Source organism: Carassius carassius, chromosome 36 (genome assembly GCF_963082965.1).
Source record: "Carassius carassius chromosome 36, fCarCar2.1, whole genome shotgun sequence".
Taxonomy (NCBI): Eukaryota; Metazoa; Chordata; class Actinopteri; order Cypriniformes; family Cyprinidae; genus Carassius; species Carassius carassius.
The window spans coordinates 12,188,720-12,208,993 of NC_081790.1; the positions used below are offsets into that span (position 1 = coordinate 12,188,720).

General features: G+C 38.2%; 1 protein-coding gene across 2 annotated transcripts in view; it reads right to left on the reverse strand.

Annotated features, from left to right (window-relative positions):
* nectin3b (nectin cell adhesion molecule 3b) overlaps nt 1–20,274 on the reverse strand; it is a 60,635-nt gene that overhangs the window by 27,674 nt on the left and 12,687 nt on the right. For both annotated transcript variants that reach the window (XM_059526288.1, XM_059526287.1), the window contains exons 2-4: nt 6,455–6,805; nt 2,856–3,155; nt 544–661 (exon numbers count right to left, since the gene is read on the reverse strand). In XM_059526288.1, the coding sequence (XP_059382271.1) occupies nt 544–661; nt 2,856–3,155; nt 6,455–6,805 (769 nt within the window). The remainder of the gene's footprint in view (nt 1–543; nt 662–2,855; nt 3,156–6,454; nt 6,806–20,274) is intronic.

The following is a 20,274-nucleotide window of genomic DNA, read 5'->3' on the forward strand; positions in this document are numbered from 1 at the left end:
GTTAATTGCAGGCAAAAATAAGCAAAAAGCTTTTGTGAAACTGATCAGTTGGACCAGATATTGAAAAAAATGATCAAACCAACAAGTGGCTGGCATACATAAACAAGTTTTGAATTGTTAAACATATTTTTGCTTGCCCATGACTATTCCATGTCATTTTATAGTTCAAAAACTACTCCATTGCGGTTATGGTTTGTCAAAACATTTATGACTGCTTGAGGCAGATAATTTACAACTACAATTAATAAATGTTTAAGCTCACATGATTGACGTGCTGTCTTCTAACTTGGTGAACAATACTGAAAAAACATTAACATTAGTGGATTCCTAGAATTAGATTTGCTTTAAGTCGAATGTTTGGGCATCCACTCATAGTACTGATCATTTGCATTGAAACCTGACAGTTTGAACGATACTCTTGGTGTTGTGAATTGTAGAGATAATCTGTTGCTTTAAGATGAGTTCAGAAAATTGTCAATAACACTCTGGAACCCATTCCAGACGTGGTGTGCTCTGGCTATTGTGAGTGTAGTGGTTACACACCTGATCCATCTGAAGTGCTGGGCAGGCGGGTTGGCCTTGGCTCGACACGTCAGTTGCACATTCTCCCTGCCCACATACCAGTCACCGTCATAGCCCAGCACCAGGATGTCTGGAGCAACTGCGCACACACACAAAGCACAAAGAGATCATTCAGAGTAGTTTAAGAAAGGTAAAGCTAGGCTATGGCTTGTTACAAACCCTATGAAATGACATGACAAGTGCAGGTTTCTTGGCCTGTGTTGACGCATTTCCTATTGAAACAAAGTTTGGGCAGCACATATACATTTTTAAAGACCTTAAGAGGCTTAGTTTACGTCATGTACGTTACGTATGTATTAGGGGGCGGGGCAGTCTCATGTTAGACAGCATCCAATTGGATAAAAATCTTGGAAGTCAGAATAAATCATTAATATTTTTGGTACATATTATTTATGTGTGTGTACACAGATATTCACACACACACAAATAATATATGTATATATATAATAATTATATACTTTGTGGTTTGAATACATTAAATTACGTTTAAATTAATATCAATCTAAGAGAAAGTTGCATTTATAAGAAATTACACAATTATTAGAAATACCAAGTCACATGATATCAAATCTCAATCTTGCAATTTTGACATCGTCTTCCATTTGAGACTATTTATCATAAATGCGACTTTGTCTCTTAACAAAGTAACTTCAAATCGCTCTAAAAATGTAGATATAAAGCTACTTCTACATATAAAGAAACCAAATTATAAGAAATTAAGTTGGCACGGCAGAAACAGCTTCTATAAATGTGTGCATATTTCTATATCCATGACATATGGTACAACAATAAAGTAGCAATCTATAACACAACAACATTATTATAACTAATTAATCATAAAGCGACATAATTCATCATTAGGACTTTGTATGTCTGACCAGCAGTACAAGACCACTTACAAAGACAATGGACACTGTATTGATTTGTGCTTTTAGAAAAGCTCTTTAAAGTTCTTTAAGTGAGCGTGCTGAATTAAGATGTCATGTAGACCCTATGAGATGAAAAAAGATGGATGGAAAAGGAAAGTAAAAAGCTTCCGTGACTGTAGCCCCCATTGAATGCAGAAGCGTTGTCCCATGACTGATGTGACCTCTTCCCTCCTCATACTCCCTACACCGGCTGCTTCCTGTGCCTGTCCTTCACCGCTACATCTATATTTCATACAGCAGACATCTGCGCTTATGTACTCGCCACCAGAACAGATACACACTTACGCGCCTTCCTTGCTGCTTAATGGTGCTTAGTAGAAGTCTGTGTGCAGGAATCGTTAAACGCCGCTGATAAATCATTTGTCTGAAGCATCATTTTCGTATTCAGTATAAGTTCATGAAACCCTGAGGACTGTGTCTTAGCAAGAGGGCTTTTAGCTCCATCACGCACAAGACGGCATCAAGACATCATGTCATGTGGATAGTGACCGCACTGGGGTGATGTGGAAAACAGATGTGAGCTCTGGGCATAAATCTGATTGCCTGACGTGGTATAGAAAAAACTAAATTTAAGTTACTTTGAAATCTTCATGGAGAAGCTACTTTGGGTTTGTTGTGCTAGATTGAGCAAACAAAAACAGGCTTGCGTGCACACAGGAACACACACCAAATGATAGTCAGGTTTGGCTTTTGGAAGTAAATATGTTTAGTGGCCAATTGGCTGATAAATGGCTGCATGGTTTAAATTGCAAGAAATCTGATTCTTGCAGTTTTGTAAAAAAAAAAAAAAAAAAAAAAAAAAAAATATTATATATATATATATATCAGATTTAAATGTGAGCAAATTGTAAAAGAGACATGCTATCCATATCCATAGAGATCCATATTTGATCGACTCTGATTAACAATCTCAATTTGATATGATTATGGTTTCCATTTCATGTGGATGTGGATGCATTTCAGTTTGATGTTTAAATGATCCTTCTAAGGAAATGTTATAAATTATATAGTGAACATTTAAAAAAATATAATAATTCAAAACATATAATAAATTAACAACACACAAAAAACTGGTGTGAATACTAAACGAAGCAAATTTTAAAATGGCATTTCTTATGAAAAAGCTAAATCATAATGTGAAAAACTAAGTACAGAACAGCTGATATATTTTATAAAATATACACAAAAAAAAAAAATGAAATATGAAGTAGGCATTAAGAATTAGTTATTGGAAAATTGGTGCAAAACAAAAAACACAAAAAAACAAACAACAAATGGATCCTGCACAAACAGAATCATGCGAACAATCTTGTCACACTATAAAAACCGCTATCAGATACTCACACTGTACATTGATGATATAAGGTATCCTGAAGTCGCTCTGTAGAGCGGGGTGTTTGACCACACATGTTATCGTGTGGCCCTGGGCGTGACGGGAGGGTTGCCAGGTGTAGTGCACCTGGGTCGTAGTGGTGCCGTTGACATCATCCTGCATGTGGGCCTCAGACGTGCCGTACAGATTCGTCTCCCAGGACACGTCCGCAGGGGGCCGAGCCCTCTCAGCAATACAGGTGGCCACTGTGGTTTCATTGCCACCGTCGATCAGAGCAGAAGATCCAGCAGAGACATACACCTTCGGCTCAACTAAGACAGAGAGAGACATGTTAGAGTTAAATATACCACACCCCTTGTGTTTAATTCTGAGCTTTAATGTGAGGAGACAAACTCACACTATTACGGTGTAGACGTATCAAGATAATGAACTGAGCTAAAGCATTTCCATTCAGATTAGAGTACAAAGCTAACTAAAAGCTAATCCCCTCAGCATTGAGAATCGCTCTGGTAGCACAACCAGTAAATTCATAAACTGATAAGAATGACTGAGAGAATAATTTGATTTTCGTTGAGAAGAAATAAAAGTCTTATCAAAAAAAAAAAAAAAAAAAACATTCTCTATGGTTACTACCGGCTGAGGGCGGCCTCGGTTTTATCATCAGAGCACTAAGTGCTTTTCCAGAGAAGATGAAATTATTTGTTTTAATGGCTTATCCAGTTTACATGGCAGCCGGGGCGGGGCTTGGGCGTGTGCAAGCCGTTATGAATCCAGCAGTGTTCAGGCCTGGAAAACTGAGCTTTGTCTCCGAAACGGCTCACAGAAACTTAACGTGTGGGGCGCTTGTCCCAGGCTCCTGTGACAAGGGAGGCCTGCTAAATCAAGAAGGGCTAATACAATCATATATTGATATACACTACTGTTTAAAGGTCAGAGATTCAATAATTTTTTTTTTATGTTTTAAAGGCTGATCAAAATGCAATAAAACAATAATATTGCGAAACATTATTACAATTTAAATGTAGTGCATCATGATACTTTCAGCATATAATTTCCTAAAGTTTTATTAATAAAGCAGCAGGTCATCAGAACCCAATTGTAACCCTGATGAAATCGCAAAGTTTTCTCAAATGCAATAGCACTGCATTAAACAAAATATCCAAATAACTGCCTTTTTTATGGAAAGAGCCTATTTTTCAAATATTTACAAAAGGGATTTTCAACCTTAAATGATAAATTTTCAACTCAATCAGTTGAAAATTCAGACAAAACCATTTGAACCCTTTCTTTCGGTCAAACATTAGTGAAACATGTATTCATAGTTAACAAAAACCCAAAAAATTGTCCTTAGTTCTTTGGTAATCTATAGCATCATTTAGTGTCACGATGTGCATCATATTTGGTGATCTGATTATAAATATTCATTTGTATAAGTCAAAGGATGTGTACCGAACAGACACATTGGTTCTCCCTCTCTCTTTCCCTGCTCAGAGTTTTTTTCTCTCCCATCTTGTGAAGTATTAGCATTGGCAGTTGACCTTCAGAGACAACAGTAGCAGCTGTGGTCGTCGTACCTTCAACCATCCACGGTTGTGTGGTGAGTGACATGCCATGAGTGCCTGTGTTTGTGTGTGTGTGTGTGTGTGTGTGTGTGTCAACTCTCGTGTCTCACTTAAACCACAAATTCAACCGGACCACGCAATGACATCCCTGACCCTAAAGTGCAGTGGGTCCCAAAAGCAGCGGGCATCATTCCCACACTTATACACTCCTGTCTCCACACACACACACACACACACACACACACACACACACACACACACACACACACACACACACACACACACACACACAGTACATTCCTCCTGATCTAATTATAGCTCCGGCGCATGTTCCTCCTCCCTCGCTCCTGCTCTCTCACTTCACCACCACTTTCCATCCTCCTGCATCCCACCCCCCTCCATCTCTCCTTTTATTAAAGCTCTCAGTCCCCGGTCGTCTCTGCTCTCGTTCACGTTCTGATTTTCCTCCAACTGCACAGCTCGTTTTGTCGATGACATCATCTTTTTCAATTCATCGCTTTCTGAGCTTTATGAACCTTCACTCAACTCGTGTGTCTGCATATACCATTTATTACTCTAACACAGCATCTACACTATGTGTGTGGCACACGTCAAAACTAGATGGCTTCATCTGACAATTTACAGCGTAGTAATGGCTTACAATTATGGCCCAACAGCATTCAAAGAGCATGATGTTCTGTCTTCTCTGCAGAAATTAAAAACAACCACTAGGGTTACTATTAGGATATTATATATATATATATATATATATATATATATATATATATATATGTGTGTGTGTGTGTGTGTGTGTGTGTGTGTGTAATTTTATAATTATATATAATTATATATCCTAATAGTAACCCTAGTGGTTGTTTTTATTTAATTTCTACAGAGAGAGAGAGAGAAGAAAAAAAAAAAATCAAACTGCTGTTGGGTTATTTTGATTAGGTTAAAAAATTACTACAAAATACAGCTAACTAACAAAATAAAATATGATTTTTGAAAAGGTATCCAAGTTATCCGTTTTTGCAAATAAAGAGTTAAGTGTATTAAATACAGAAATTAAATATACACATGTATTTCTATATGCAAAAAAAAAAAATAATTAACATACCCACCCACAACTTCTTAAAAAGTAGCTGTAATAATAATAATAGTAGCTACAATAAACTTTATTCAATAGTTATTTAAATCTTATATAACTACTTTATATATTAAATACATATATATTACAATTAACAGGCCAAATTTTAAACCATATGCAAAAAAAAAAACCTTGGCCATACGAAATAGAAAGCTTTTTAGTAATTTGGTATTTAAATAACTAGTACTGTATAAATTATAAATTGTTGTAGCAATACTAACATTAATTTAGAAATTTTGTTATCATAAAGCAATCAGTGCAGGGTTTCTTATATCAACTGATTTCTGTTGAAAATAAAGTAGAATTTCATTTTCATTTCACTGTTGCTAAAGTCTATTCTTGAAGCCACCGGTTACACAGAGGATGTTCCCCGTGTAACCTTCATCATAAACTCACAGAGGAAACATCGGCTCTCCTCAATCCTCCATAGAGCGATACATAATTGATATACCTAACACAAAGCACTGTGCTTGTAAACTTCTCTTGTACACCCAGATAACAAGAGCACACCGCTTCATTCAGCTGTATCTGTGTTTAGCAGAGCAGATGGCTCTGGGGGTTTGGTGGAGGAAGAGAGTTTAAACATCACCATGTTCTCTAAAAGAGCTGGACCGTCTCCCAAAACACTGCTTTCATTCCTTCCCTGAAGTTGCTCTTAATGTTTTTCCACCTTCTCGCACACACACCGCATACTTGCCTACTTACAGAAATAAGCAGCACTTTATTCGGCAGCTGTGATGTGCATTCACTCGCACGCCTTTCTTTGTTTGTCAACCGCACGCATGTGAAAGGTTCGTCACGGCACTTACGCATTCATACACAAGCTTCACGCTATGAGTGCATAATCTAAATTAATCAGAATGCAAAAACACACAAGCACACACACGGCGTCTCTTGTTACCTATCACGCTGACAGTGGTGGAGGCCTGAGTGTTACCCAGCGGAAAGGTGGCAACCTTGCAAGTGTATATGCCGATGTCAGCGAAACCCACGTCTTCTAGCACGATGGTGGCATCGCGCATGGAGGGCGAGCGGAAGGACAGCCGTCGCGCATATTCGGGCGGGATGGAGATGCCAAACATTGGGTTATACACTGCCAGAGTCACCCATCCAGTGGGCAGCTTCCTCTCCCACGAGCTCTGCGTCAGGCTGAGGTTCGTGTCCACCTGCACCCTGCAGCTGAGGGTGACGTTCTTTCCCAACACGGCGTTCACCTTTGGCGGGACAACCACCTGACTGCCATACACCAGCCCTAGGAGAGAGAAATGCACACATCATTAGTCAGGACACCTGAGCAGCTGCAGAAAAGTGCTCTTGAGGTCTTGAACCATCTCAACTGACAAATACGTTTTTATCCTGTTCAAGCTCCGATCAATCAGACGCCAAGGTCTCTTAGCACAGCTCCTAATTCCAAACGAGAAAAGTCAATTCCCTTTATCTTAGACTTCTGAGGAAGAAACGGATAAAACACTGGTTAGCTGGTGTAATGTGTTGTGCTGTAAAATGAGTAAATTAAATGCGTTTTATTGTGCTGGAGGGAGGCTAAATTTATCCCTAACATTTGACTTCCTGCAAAAACACAGATTTCTAAAATAAAAGTCTAAAAATGGGTCAGGAACAATGCAGTAAGAGTAGACTTGAGAAAAACCAAAAACTAAAAGAAATGAAAAATAAAACATGAAAAAAAATATATATATATATTATTATAATTCTGCTAAACTAATTGGCCAATAGTTTATTTTTCCTGAAATACAATTTTTTTTGTATTTAACTATAATCCAACATTATGTATACATATTTTTGTTTTAAAAAGTAAAAAAAAGTAACAATATGCGAGTAACAATCACACAGTGTGAACTATCAAAAGACAAGATCTGACGGCGATGCCCGTGAAATATTTTGATGCTAAATATCTGGACCTGTCGCCATTGTGTGAAAACAACGGTGATCTGACGACTTTGAAATCCGTGCAGTTTGAAGTGGCATAAGTTTACAACTGATTTATATTTGTGTCTAGGTTTGAGGGGAGCGATGGCTCTTTTTGATGTTCATGGTATAACTTTCATCTAAGGAAAGAGCAAAAAAAAAATGTACTGCAAAGAACAAAACACCGATTTATAGAATGTTCTCCTCCTCCTCTTCCTTTCCGTTAGCCTACCTTCCGTCACTCAGCCAGTCATAATTTATTCCTCTTTCCATTTGCCGAACAAAAGCTTAATTATGTTTGAAAGAGGGCGTGCGTGTGTGAAATGAGTGTAAAAGAGAGAGACGAAACGGGACCGAGGGACAGACAAGTGCTAAAAGATGCCAAAGAAACAACAAAGGCCACATGAGGACAACCTGTGTGTCTTATTACACCCAGACAGCTGTGCTCGCACAATCTGAATCCAAACAACATATACACACGCGAACACGCAGCACAGTCGCACGCGGCCTCTAACATGTGGCGGCGACGGAGGCAAATCAATGTGTTCTGTGGGGAGATGATGGAATTCAGATCATCTGGTAGGATCTTCTCTGGATTCCCACATCAACAGCACATCAAGCATCTGCAGGCATGTACAGCACTGCCACAGTACCAAATGTTTACCACAGTACAATATCATTTTACCAATATCAGCACAATCTGCTCCTATTCTGCAAAGTTCAGCAGATCACAACCTTGACTTGTAAGATTCATTTAATTTCTTAAAGGGGCAGATGCACAAAAATGAATAGTTTGTAATTATTTATTCACTTGGATGCTGTTACAAAACTGCATTAATTACTTTCTTCAGTAAAAAGATTTTTTATCCATACAATGATGTTGATGGGGTCCAAAATATTAAGATTTTGTGACAATTTTTTCTGCTGGTATGACAAAATTTTGCGAGCAGTCGCACCGGTGTGACCACCGTACTGTTCAAATCATACTGTCGTACTGTCCGAACTCAGAACAGCTTTACTCGTGAACCAATGTTGACTTCACGACACTGTGACAGCACAGCCGTGTGAGATCCATTGAGAAGCATTTTCATTTGCTGCAGAATGAGTAACCATTGTTGCGAGGTCTAGTGAGATGCATTCAACTTCTGTACAGAAATCTCGGTTATAAACCGATCAAAACGCCAGCAATGACAACTACATTTATGTAGCCACGAGAATACTTTTTGTGCACAAAGAAAACAAAAATAATAACAATTGTTAACGATTTGGTTTTGATACAAGATACCGAATTTTATCAATTCAATCCTATCAGGAGTTTCCAACATATAAGATGCACACAATCCATCTCCTCTCTGGCTGACGTCAAACCTAAAGGCCTTTTCTTTAGTGTTGCCTAGTGAGCAAAGCTTTAGCACCATAAACGCATTATAAACTGTCAGAGATGCTCTTCATCAAAAGGAACCCCAAGTCTAAGCTGAAGAAGACCCTCAAACCAGCCATCTCAAGAGTATGTGCGTCTCCACACAAACATATTCATGTATGATTGCTGGCCCATTGCTGACCTGATTCTGAGAATTAAAACCAGCCCTTCAAGCAACCGCGTCGCTTTGGTCCAGTCAGAGCAACACTTCAAACAAAACTAAATATCTGGATTTAATCTACAGCCATTCCCTTAAAGACCATGCATGTTATACAGTGACCAGCTCTGAGGAAGACATGGAGTCTGTAATAGATAAAAAGGAAAATAAAAGATGAAAAACAGAGGGTACAGATAGATGTTAAACACAACCGGCGGTGTGAAAGATCAGTGAAGAGAATGCTGGAGCACATTCAGTCAAATAAACAGCGATACTGTACGCACACACCCACCCATTCACTCTCTCAGCCTCTCAAACGACAATGCTAATTGCAACAAGCTGCCGGTCGGAAGATGTAATCGTAAATCAACACCCGCCGCATTGCTTGGCAACAGACTCCAAACATTCCGCCGGAGCATTTGTCTTGCCAGCAATGACCCTCCTTCTTTTGTCTCGACAGTACATCCTTGCTGTGAATGGAAGAGGAGGAATAAAACAGACAAAATGTGGCAAATAAGAATCATAAAGGACGTTTGGAAGTTATATCTTCATCAGCGCCAAAAGCCAAAACAAAGCCAAAAGATGAACTCACAGGAATGGATGAGCAAGCGAGGAAATGATCTGGAGGATTTCAGGCTGTAAATGTTGACTAATGTTATGCCGTAAGCATTTAAACAAAGGCATTTTCAGCCACTGAGTCACACAGAGTGAATGGGGAATGCCAAAATGCAGCACTCTTCATCCTTAAATCATTGGGTTTATGACAAACCAGCCACGAAGTTTCTGCTTTGACCAAATGCAGTGTAACTCATATGGGTAAAGATGGGCATAGTTTCAGTTTAGGGGAGAAAAAAAAAAAAGATGCAAAAGGACTGCATTGATAGTCTTCAAACTTTCTGAAAAGATATAAATAAAATTTCTACTTTCTTCAGCCTGAGCCACCTAAAATAAAAACTCCATAACTTTGTTTTAATATTTATGCCTAAAACCTAAAAGCCTTTGCATTCTTGGAAACCTTACATATCCTTAAGTAAATACCAAAGTAGGGCCTAGTTGTTTTTTGCAATTCTGTTTGGTATTACAAGTGGAGCAAAATACACTCACTTTTGGGTAAAAGACTTTGTCCAGTCTGTGATGAAATAACAAGCAATAAATGGTGGATCTGAGAGAGAAATTTCTGGCTCATATTTCACCCCTGAAAAAAAACAAAAAAAAAAAAACAAAAAAAAAACAAGCAATTATATTTTATTTTGCACTGTGAAATATGACCCAAACATTTCTTCACAGAAATTCACCAACTAAGTTCATTGCATTTATCTTCAGATTTGTATTATATTCTATGAATAGATGATTAGCCAGCTTAATGAAAAAATTTAAATGAAAAATAAATAACTTATAAATCAAATATATGCTTATTTTTCATCTAGGGTAAAGTGCAGAATTAATGAATAAATAAAACTCATGTTATTATTTAATAAATTATGCTCATTACTTATGTTCACGTTAACCAGTTACTGTAAATAACCCTTATTTTACATATTTAATATATTTAAGATTTATTCTATTTACAAACTCCAAAAGGAGCTATTCTGTCCCTATCTTATTAGATTTTTTCAGAGCTAAAAATAAGGATTTCTGATAACATGCCTGTTTCAGACTAGTTTCGGCATGTCTAGCCACATTCTGCAGACAGGAGACAATTTTACCAAAACCATGTGCCAAATTAAATATTCCCTAATGCACTAATGACTAATGCATTTCATTAATTAAATTACTTCAGAGACTGAAAATAAAGTTCAGCAGAGACAAAGCTGTGCACCAAATACATTTCTGAATGGTGTAACAAACGAGCACAATACAGACTCATGAATGCTCCACAGCACACACACACAAATCCACAGCCTGAGAGGTCAGAGCGGCACAGGAAGTTAACTGTCCTGACAGCAAGGACACCGAGCTCCCAGAAGGGTTCGCTCTCTATTCTGCCACAGTCAGCTATTCCCTCACACGTACTAGCTACCTGCAAGGTGTGTTGGTGCATGTGAGGGAGTCAGCGCGTGTCTGCGAGAGAAGCTGCACGTCTGTGTGCTGTGAGGTGATGGGGCTCAATTTTCCCTCTCGAATGTATTCATTGCACATGGCAGGTCGCACTGGAGCCAGCACCTCTGCCATGATTCAGCAGATGGGCTTTTACGGTTATACTTCTTTTCCTATCTATTATAAATTGTACAGAGAAGCAGGAACCGACCTGCTTAAAATGCATTCTTCCCATGTACGTGACAAACAAAATCCTCTGACCACCTTATGACCTTTTCGGAGAACCTCATTTTAAAATATAACACTGAACAATGATAAATGACCATTGGCAATGTAAAAGACCAGTATGTGAGGCTGTACAGGGAAACAGGTGTTCTGGACAGAGACATTGAGTTTAACATGTCTGCATCTGCACATGTCAGGCGCACACACACACACACACACACACACACAAAAGACATGCTGAATGAAAATAGACCTGGGTGATTGAAGAGCTCAGGGTTGTTTAAAGAAGACGTCAGGTGTGTAGAATGGAGCTTAAGGTTGTATGACAATAGTGTTGTGTGTAAATCTGTACATAAAGAGACTGACAGGCACCGACGTTAGGGGTTACGCCATTTTTGTATGAAGCAGCAGAAGTGGCTTCAAGTTTCACATAAATGTGGTCACTGCATCTCCAGCGGCCTGAGCACCAGGGACCTCATATAAGTCTCCTCCTCCCTGAAAAAGACAAATAGCCTGCCCAAGCTCTACACAAGGCATATCTCTAGGAATTTTAGGCTTTGAAAGTTTTCTAAAAACAACTGAACCAAGCTGTTCCAGTTTGACTGGTTAGCATGACAAAGAAACTTCATGTTTAACCTTTTAACAGCAAGACTGCAAAGCTACGTCAACCAGGGGAGCGATTCACCAGTTGTCAGCAGGCTGGCTTCTCAAAGAATGGCCAACAGTTGGTGAGAGAAAACAGCCACTTCACAGCATCGTGGCGCAGGGACTCGCTGAGCAAGAGAACAGCGGGAATGCGTGTTAAGAGAGTGAAAGCTTTGTGAAAGCCTGTGTTGTGACAGTCCGAGCGGTGGTGTCTTCAGGGCAGTGGTGAAGCTGATGCTCTCACACAGAGATGGTGGTTTTGGGAAGAGTGACTCATGGGGCTCCTTCAGAAAGCAGCACACTAGCTCCAGTCTAGACCACAGAGAGGCCGGGAGCCTGCCAGAATCTACCCCATACCAGCACAAACAGTCAGCGTGAGGGGAAGGCGGTTGCACCAGAGGATTCTGGGACTGAGAAGAAATGCGTGACGGAATCTCCTTTACAGCACCCAAGTCAAATATAGCACAAGGAACCCCCCCAAATCTTATACATGCATACTAAAATAAATGTGTTGTATAAAGATATTGTTGATGAGATTGCAAAAACAGTGAGATTATGACAGGAAAGCTTAACAAAAGTGCTATTCTGATGAAACGAAGCACAAAAATAATCCCTTTTTGCTGAAAAAATAAATAAAAAAATCCCTCATTGTGCCACGTGACTGAGAAGCTGCAACAGCACAATGGCTAGCACAGCAGCCCAGGTCATATTCTAATGCTGAGTCACAGTGTCTCGGTTCCTCAAGCTTCTAATCAGTCAACCTCATGGAGCTGCAATTCACAAGCCACTGTTTTCTAATGGTCAAAACAGCAATGGAAAATAGCTGTTTCTCATCTCCTACGTCAAAACCTTAACACCGACTCTCCTTATTCTTCCTTTTGCTCCAGCGGAACAAACCAATGTTTTCATTTTACTTTGGTTGTCTTTTCCATCCCTCTGAGGTTAATATCATTCCATATGCCTGGTTAATATGAGACCAGAGTCAAAGGAATATATAGGGTGAAGAAAAGGGAAGCAGCCCAGGAGGAGAAAAAAAAATAGATAGGTTTCAAATGCTTTTAAATAGTTCAATACGTTCAGGCAAAGAGAATTCACAATGAACAATATCATCTGTCCCAAAATCAGATGTCGCTCGGACTATAATAGTATTTTAAGATATATACCGTATTTTCCGGACTATAAGTCGCACTTTTTTTTTTTCATAGTTTGGCTGGTCCTGCGACTTATAGTCAGGTGCGACTTATCAAAATTAATTTGACATGAACCAAGAGAAATGAAGAGTCATGAACCAAGAGAAAACATTACCGTCTAGGTTCTAAATAAATGCGACTTATAGTCCAGTGCGACTTATATGTTTTTTTCCCTCATCATGACGTATTTTTGGACTGATGCGACTTATACTCAGGTGCGACTTCTAGTCCGAGAAATACGATATATATTTTAGGGGTGTAATGGTACGTGTATTCGTACCGGACCGTTTCGGTACAGGGCTTTCGGTACGGTGAACGTGTGTACCGAATGACCGAATGCAATATTTTGTGTGCGGTACATTTTCGTGTTTCCAAACGAACATATTAAGTGGCAGAAGTCTCCGCGTTCAGCGCAAATCCCGCCCTGCAGCTGATTCTAAGGCCGGTGACACACTGGCTGCGTGGCGTGAGCGTGGTGGCTGCTTCGCATTTTCTGGGTCTTTACACACCAGAATCGTGCCTGACGTGGCGCTGGCGCGCTGCTGCTACTGTAGGTAACATAGAGGGAGGCAGCCGACAGACCAGGATCTTGTCTTCACGACAATATCTATACTTCATGTTGAGCATAAATATAAAGCCTACTGATAAAGGACACCGTCAACAGTATTGACGGCAAAATAGACTATGTTTGACAGGTGCAATATGCCAGTGTGTCTCCTGCCTAAGGTTTTCAAAAGGCATCACGCGAGTGTGAACATCACTACAACTAGGAAAAAAACGATTCTAAAGGCGGTCGCACACCGGTAGAGAAGCGCCGCGTCGCGCCACATGTAGGACAGCTCGAGGTATCGCACACCGGACGCGCACATTCTGCTGGAGCTCAATATTGAATCAAGTTCTGAGCAGCAAGATGAAGATGAGTTTTAATTCATTTATTATTATTATTTTAAATATATTATTTTAATTGATCATTGATGAGTTTTGAACGTTAATTAATGAAAAGAATCTGTGTTATAATTTAGTCTAGATTATCACTAGCTACTAGATTGCCATTAATCAATTGTTTTGTATTATTATAAGCAATTTTCAACATTTCTAATGCTGTAGCTACTAATACTGATTTGTTTGCTCAGTAAAAACAGAAGCTAAAAAAAATTATATAGCTAGGTATGCTTATATCTTAACATTTCTAAGGACTGTCACTGAACATTTTACCTCAGATCGAAAATTAGACATTCTTACCTGAAAAACCGATGACAAACGCGATCTTCCTCCACGTTTATTACTTCCTCGTGTTGTCTTTTGAATATTTGAATCCGGGTATTTCCCTATGTCCTTGATTAGTTTGTTGTCTTTTGCGGCCCGCTACTCCGCTATTTAAATGACCTGAAGTGTGTTGTGATGGTTGTGACCTTGTAAATCCACTAGGTGGCTGCCATTGAGACTGAATGTAATCACGACAGGCAAATACTCTAATATTTTGCGTAGCCTATGTAAAATATGTCTCAAGAGAAAAATAAAAGATTAAAATGACTACGTTTATTATACATTTAATTATATATGTTTACATTTTATTCAAGCTGTACAACTAATGTAGGTAGCCTAGTATTTTGCAGCAGTGGTATCTTGGTATAATGTATAAACAACGGTTTGAAACAAATATGATGTTATTTAATATAAAACTATGCAGATGGCGCTCTGTGGCGCGGCAGGAATTTGAACAGAGTTCTGAGTCGTAGAAGGGCGCCGCGGACAGACGCCGAATGGCGCCGCCGGTGTGTGTACACTCATGGAGAATAATGTGTTCGAATTTTAAAGACGTGGCGCGACGCGACGTGTGCGACCCCCTTAATTCAAACGCAGCTCCTGTCGGCATTTAAACAGAGTTCCGATCGGTCCAACGCAATAACGAAATCTGAGCAGGTCTAAAAACTGAAACTGTTGATGCTGCACTTTACACTCTGGAAAAGTTATATATATTTTAAATATGAGCAGGCCTACAAGCTGGGATTGGTAATGCTGCACTGTAATCATAGTTATTTATTTATATTTTTCATTATATTTTATTATATGATATTGGTTTGAGACAGAGTATTTTATTTAGTGGAGAACTTTGCAACAGTATTTAATTTCTTATTCTTTTTTTTATTTTATATATATTTTATTAAAAAGTATTAAAAAAAAAAAGTTTATAGTAATAAACAACCTGCAGTTTAATGTTTGCATTTCTTTCCCTTACTGTACCGAAAATGAACCGAACCGTGACTTTAAAACCGAGGTACGTACCGAACCGTGATTTTTGCGTACCGTTACACCCCTAATATATATATATATATATTTTTATATATATATATATATATATATATATATATATATATATATATATATATATATATATATATATATATATATATATATATATATATATATATATATATATATATATATATATATATATATATATTAAAAAAAAGTAATTTATTTGAAAAATCTTTAAGCAGCAATGAAAATATGAAAATAAATGAATAAATGAAAACAAAATACTTCGTAAAACAATACATTCATTCTATAAATGAATACAAAAATTCTACAATAACATTAAAGCAAACATTACAATAAAAATGTAAGAATAAAAAATACATTCAAAATAAAAATAAATATTACAAATGAAATAGAAAGAAACAGTTAAACAAACAAATACATTTTGAGAACCATTAAATGCAAAATTAGCATCAAACAGTGTATTCCTCACACTAAACTACTGTATGGCTTTAAGGAACACGTAATATTGTACACAAATCATTTAGACTTCTTTTATTTTGCTTTTTACTCAATCGATAACCTCTTGCTGTACGGAAAAGCTACACGGTAATGCTTGAAAAATTCTCCTTTTTGTGTTAAACTGAAAAAAATACAAATACAAACAACAGCATATGGGTTTGGAACAACATTAAGGTAAGGAACTCATGAGCTACTCCTTTAACTGTACGACATTTAGATGTGACTCACATCAAAGCTTAGGTTGTCTGAATAAAAACCAGCCAAGCCCTTCATTTCTCATGGGCCAAATTACAGAGCACCCCATGTGCGCTCAACCCCAACGCTCCCTGCGAGACCCCCTTTTTCCACATGATAACATAAAAGGTCTCTGAAAAGTGATTTCCTTCCTTCTCCACTTCAAAACACTGCTAATCACACCATCAACTATCCAAATGTAATGCTGTTCCCTGGGCTCTCAGCACGTCATTCACCAAGCAGCAGCAACAGGAAGATTAATGAAACATGGCTTTAATGTGTGTTACTAATAGGAGGAGAAATGCTTTTCTTATGGGAAAGTCCCAGTTGTTTCCGCTGTCCAGCCAACTTGTTTCCTCATTCCCTGCAACTTCTCACAGAGGCTACACGCAATGGGCAATGATACCTACGATTCATTCAAAAACCTCACTGCCTATATAGGCAGCACCCTAACAGTCACAGAACCTCACAAATGACCTGGAGCACTCTACATTGGCAGCAACTCCACGTAGTACACAAATAAAGTTCCTCAGGGGAGGTGTTTGATGTTAGCATGTTGCTACGCTAACAGTGTAATAAAAATAAATGGACTAAAGTGGAGTTAAAAACTGTTTTAATTATACTGAACTTTTTTATTTCATTAAATCCTGAAATGTTTATGATTAAAGTAAATTTAGTAAACTACATTTCTCTCACCTTATCCACCATCCTTGATTTATTTACACTGAACTCAATGGAATAAATTCTGGGATTGTTTTCTCTGGAAAATATAAACTACTGTTCAAATTTTTGGGGTCAGTCATAAAATTGATGAAAAGTGACAAAAACATTACAAAAATCATGAAAGGCATGAAACGGTTTTCCATATTGAAGAAAGGTTTCTTCAACACCAAATCAGCATATTCATGTGACTCTGAATACTATGATTCTGAAAATTCAGCTTTGTCATCAGAAAAAGAAATTACATTTTAAAATTTATTAAAACCAAAAACTGTTATTCAATATGGTAATAACAGTTCATAATTTTACGGTTTTTACTGTAGTTTTGATAAATAAAAAAATTCAGCCTTTGTGAGTAGAAGAGACGTCTTTCAAACACACACACACACACACACACACACACACACACACACACACACACACACACACACACACCTTAACCAACCCCAAACTTTTTTTTCTTTCTTTCAAGAAACCTTATAAGGCAACATAATTCAGTTGCCTACACCTTCCTTTGAGCCTGGAGTGTTTTTATAATGCCATAAAATGCTGCCTACGTAGACAGCTTACAAAGTTTTGAAACAAAACAGTTGTATAAACAAGGAAGAGATTAAATGCCAAATGCAGTGAGATGACAGTGCATTGATTTCGATCCAGACTAGATGTACAATATTTAGGTCATTTGTTTCTACACAGTTCATCCAGATCTGATATAAAGGGCCAGTTCCAATATCAAGCACAAGTCCTGTTCTGGGATGCATTAGCATGGTGAGAACAGATTCAAATACACAAGGCAAAGCGGGTCTCAAGAATCCATCTGACCACAAGTTTCTGATGGAACAGATGGACTCTTGCTTCAAAACAGTCTGCTTTCAGGTCGGCCCGTTTGCTCTGTCATAGGGAGGGACTGAGGAATAAGCAGTTTGGGGGCTGAATCCATGTTTGAGCGTGGGAGATGCAAGTTCCTCGCTGTGGTAGGTGCAGCAGAGCTCCAATAAGGCCTCCTAAACAAACAGAGGTCTGAGCCTATGGGACATTTTCTAATGTCTAGGAAACTTGCCTAGCGTATCATCCTAAAAAATCCCTTTTCAGAGTCCATATCCCATATAGGAAAACCAGGGAGAGGGTGGGTACATGTGCTCGCACACAAATTCAACTCAGCTTTGCCAATGCGGAGGATGCTGGAATACAATAAGTTTACTTGAATGATGAAAAGAGAGAACGAGCGAGTCTGATCTCACTCTGTTGAAGACACCCTGTAAGAAAAGCAATGACTCAGAGGTCTATTTCTATCAACTGAACTCAGCTTTCATTTTACATTAAGGTGCAATAGGTGATTGTCTTCAGAAACATTTTTTGTTATGCTTGTTGAAAGTCTCTTCACATCCCGATAGCAATCATTAAGTTAAGTGGTCTACATGTACTTACTGATATATTCTGTGGAAGGGGCGTAGGTCCAAGAAATGTTCGTCCAATCAAAATGATCAGTCCGAGCGTTTTAATTGGCTTTCCTATTTGCCTGTCAACGCAAGTATTTGCATACCTCTGCACACCCGGTTCACACAGACAGGATATGTCATTAGCACGGCCGCTGTGCAGACAGAGCAAGGCAGGCAAACATCAACAACATGATCTTCCTTCCTGGTATTGTAGTACTTTTACTAATTGTACTATAAAGATTTCTCACTGGTTAATGCAACATGATGTAGCCCAGCGGTTCCCAATTCTGTTAACACACCCGATTCCGATAACCAGCTCGTTAGAATTGAGCTAAATGCATGAACTGTTCCGATCGATATGATCCCTACACAGTGTTCATTGCTCCCTACTCCCTGATCAGGGGAAATCCATGAAAGATAGATATTAAATGTGCTGAGCAGGAGTGCGCGAGGACTGGAATTGGGAACCGCTTATGTAGCCTATTGTAGTCATGTCTCTTGTTATTCTGGTCTGTGAGTATATGTGTGTTCAGGGGGCGTGGTTTTGGATGATGATTGCATGGAGGGTTTTAGTGCTATCAGGCTAAAATGAACATTTTCCAAGATCTCCTACTGCACATGAATACCACTGCACAAGGACCAGAATACCAGAGACAACATTACTACAATAGGCTACATAAGCGGTTCCCAATTCCAGTCCTCGCACCCACACAAAACAAATACACTAATAGGAAACTATAGGGCCTTTCAATGTCTACTTACATCACCGGTAGTACCAGTTGAGCTGGTTAGACCCTGCTCCGGAGTACGAGCTAATTTGGTTCTTGAAAAAGGCAGTCCGGTACTAAAATCAAACCCAGTTCCGGTGGTGCAAAAATGCCAAGAAGTGGGTAGTTCCACAATTAGTTCTGGTACTATGAAAACGTTCCGGTGATGTGAAAGGCCCTTCCATTTCATGTTGGCACACAATGAGTCAGATACAACAAAATAAAGAGTGTGGTCATGTTGTGCTTTCTACAAGGTTTTGCAGCTAGAGAGTCAATAATCTCTATACATTGAGATGAATCCCAAATAATCTCTATACATGCCACCAATGGCAGCCACATGTTTGTTTGTTCTGTGATTTGTCATACTTCTATAAGTTTTACCAGAGACAAACTCCTTACCATTGATGAAAAGAAATGCTTTTTTTGTTTCAAAACTTCATACAGAAAACTAGTTCAGATATAATTTCACCAAAGCTCCTGATGAGTCTGGAAATGTGCTGAAGTGAGCAATACATAATAATGAAGTGACAATTATTTTCTCACACACATTAATGTTCAAGAGTTCTAGATTGGTAAGATTATTTTTAAAGTAAATTATTTGATCCAAAATACAGCAAAGCAGTAATATTTTTTTCTTTTTTTTTTTTTCTTTTTTTTTTTTTAAAACAATTTATACTAACCGTTTTCTATTTGAATATCTTTTAAAATCGAATTTATTTCTGGTGATGGCAAAGCAGCTTTTACAGCTTCATTACCTCAAGTCTTCTGTGTCCTTCAGAAATCATTCTAATATGCTGAATTGCTACTCAAAAACATTTAGTTAGTTGAAAACAGTTGCATGATTTTTTTAGGATTCTTTGATAAACAGAAAAAAAAACATTTATCTGAAATAGTAACATTATACACTACCGTTCAAATTATTAAAGGTCAGTAATATTTTTTTTTTTTTTGGAAAATTGATCAAAAGCAACAGTAAATACCTTTATATTTCTATAGCTCAATAACATATGGTAATGATATATTTAGGGCTGCTCCCTAATAGTCGACTAACCGTTAGTCAACGAGAAGAGGATTGGTAGACCAAAATGTCATTAGTCAGAAAAAAATTATAATAATTCCACACGAAGTGGCGAAATCATTCTAGTCTAGTCCATGTGGCATAGTACATTGGGCAGGACAT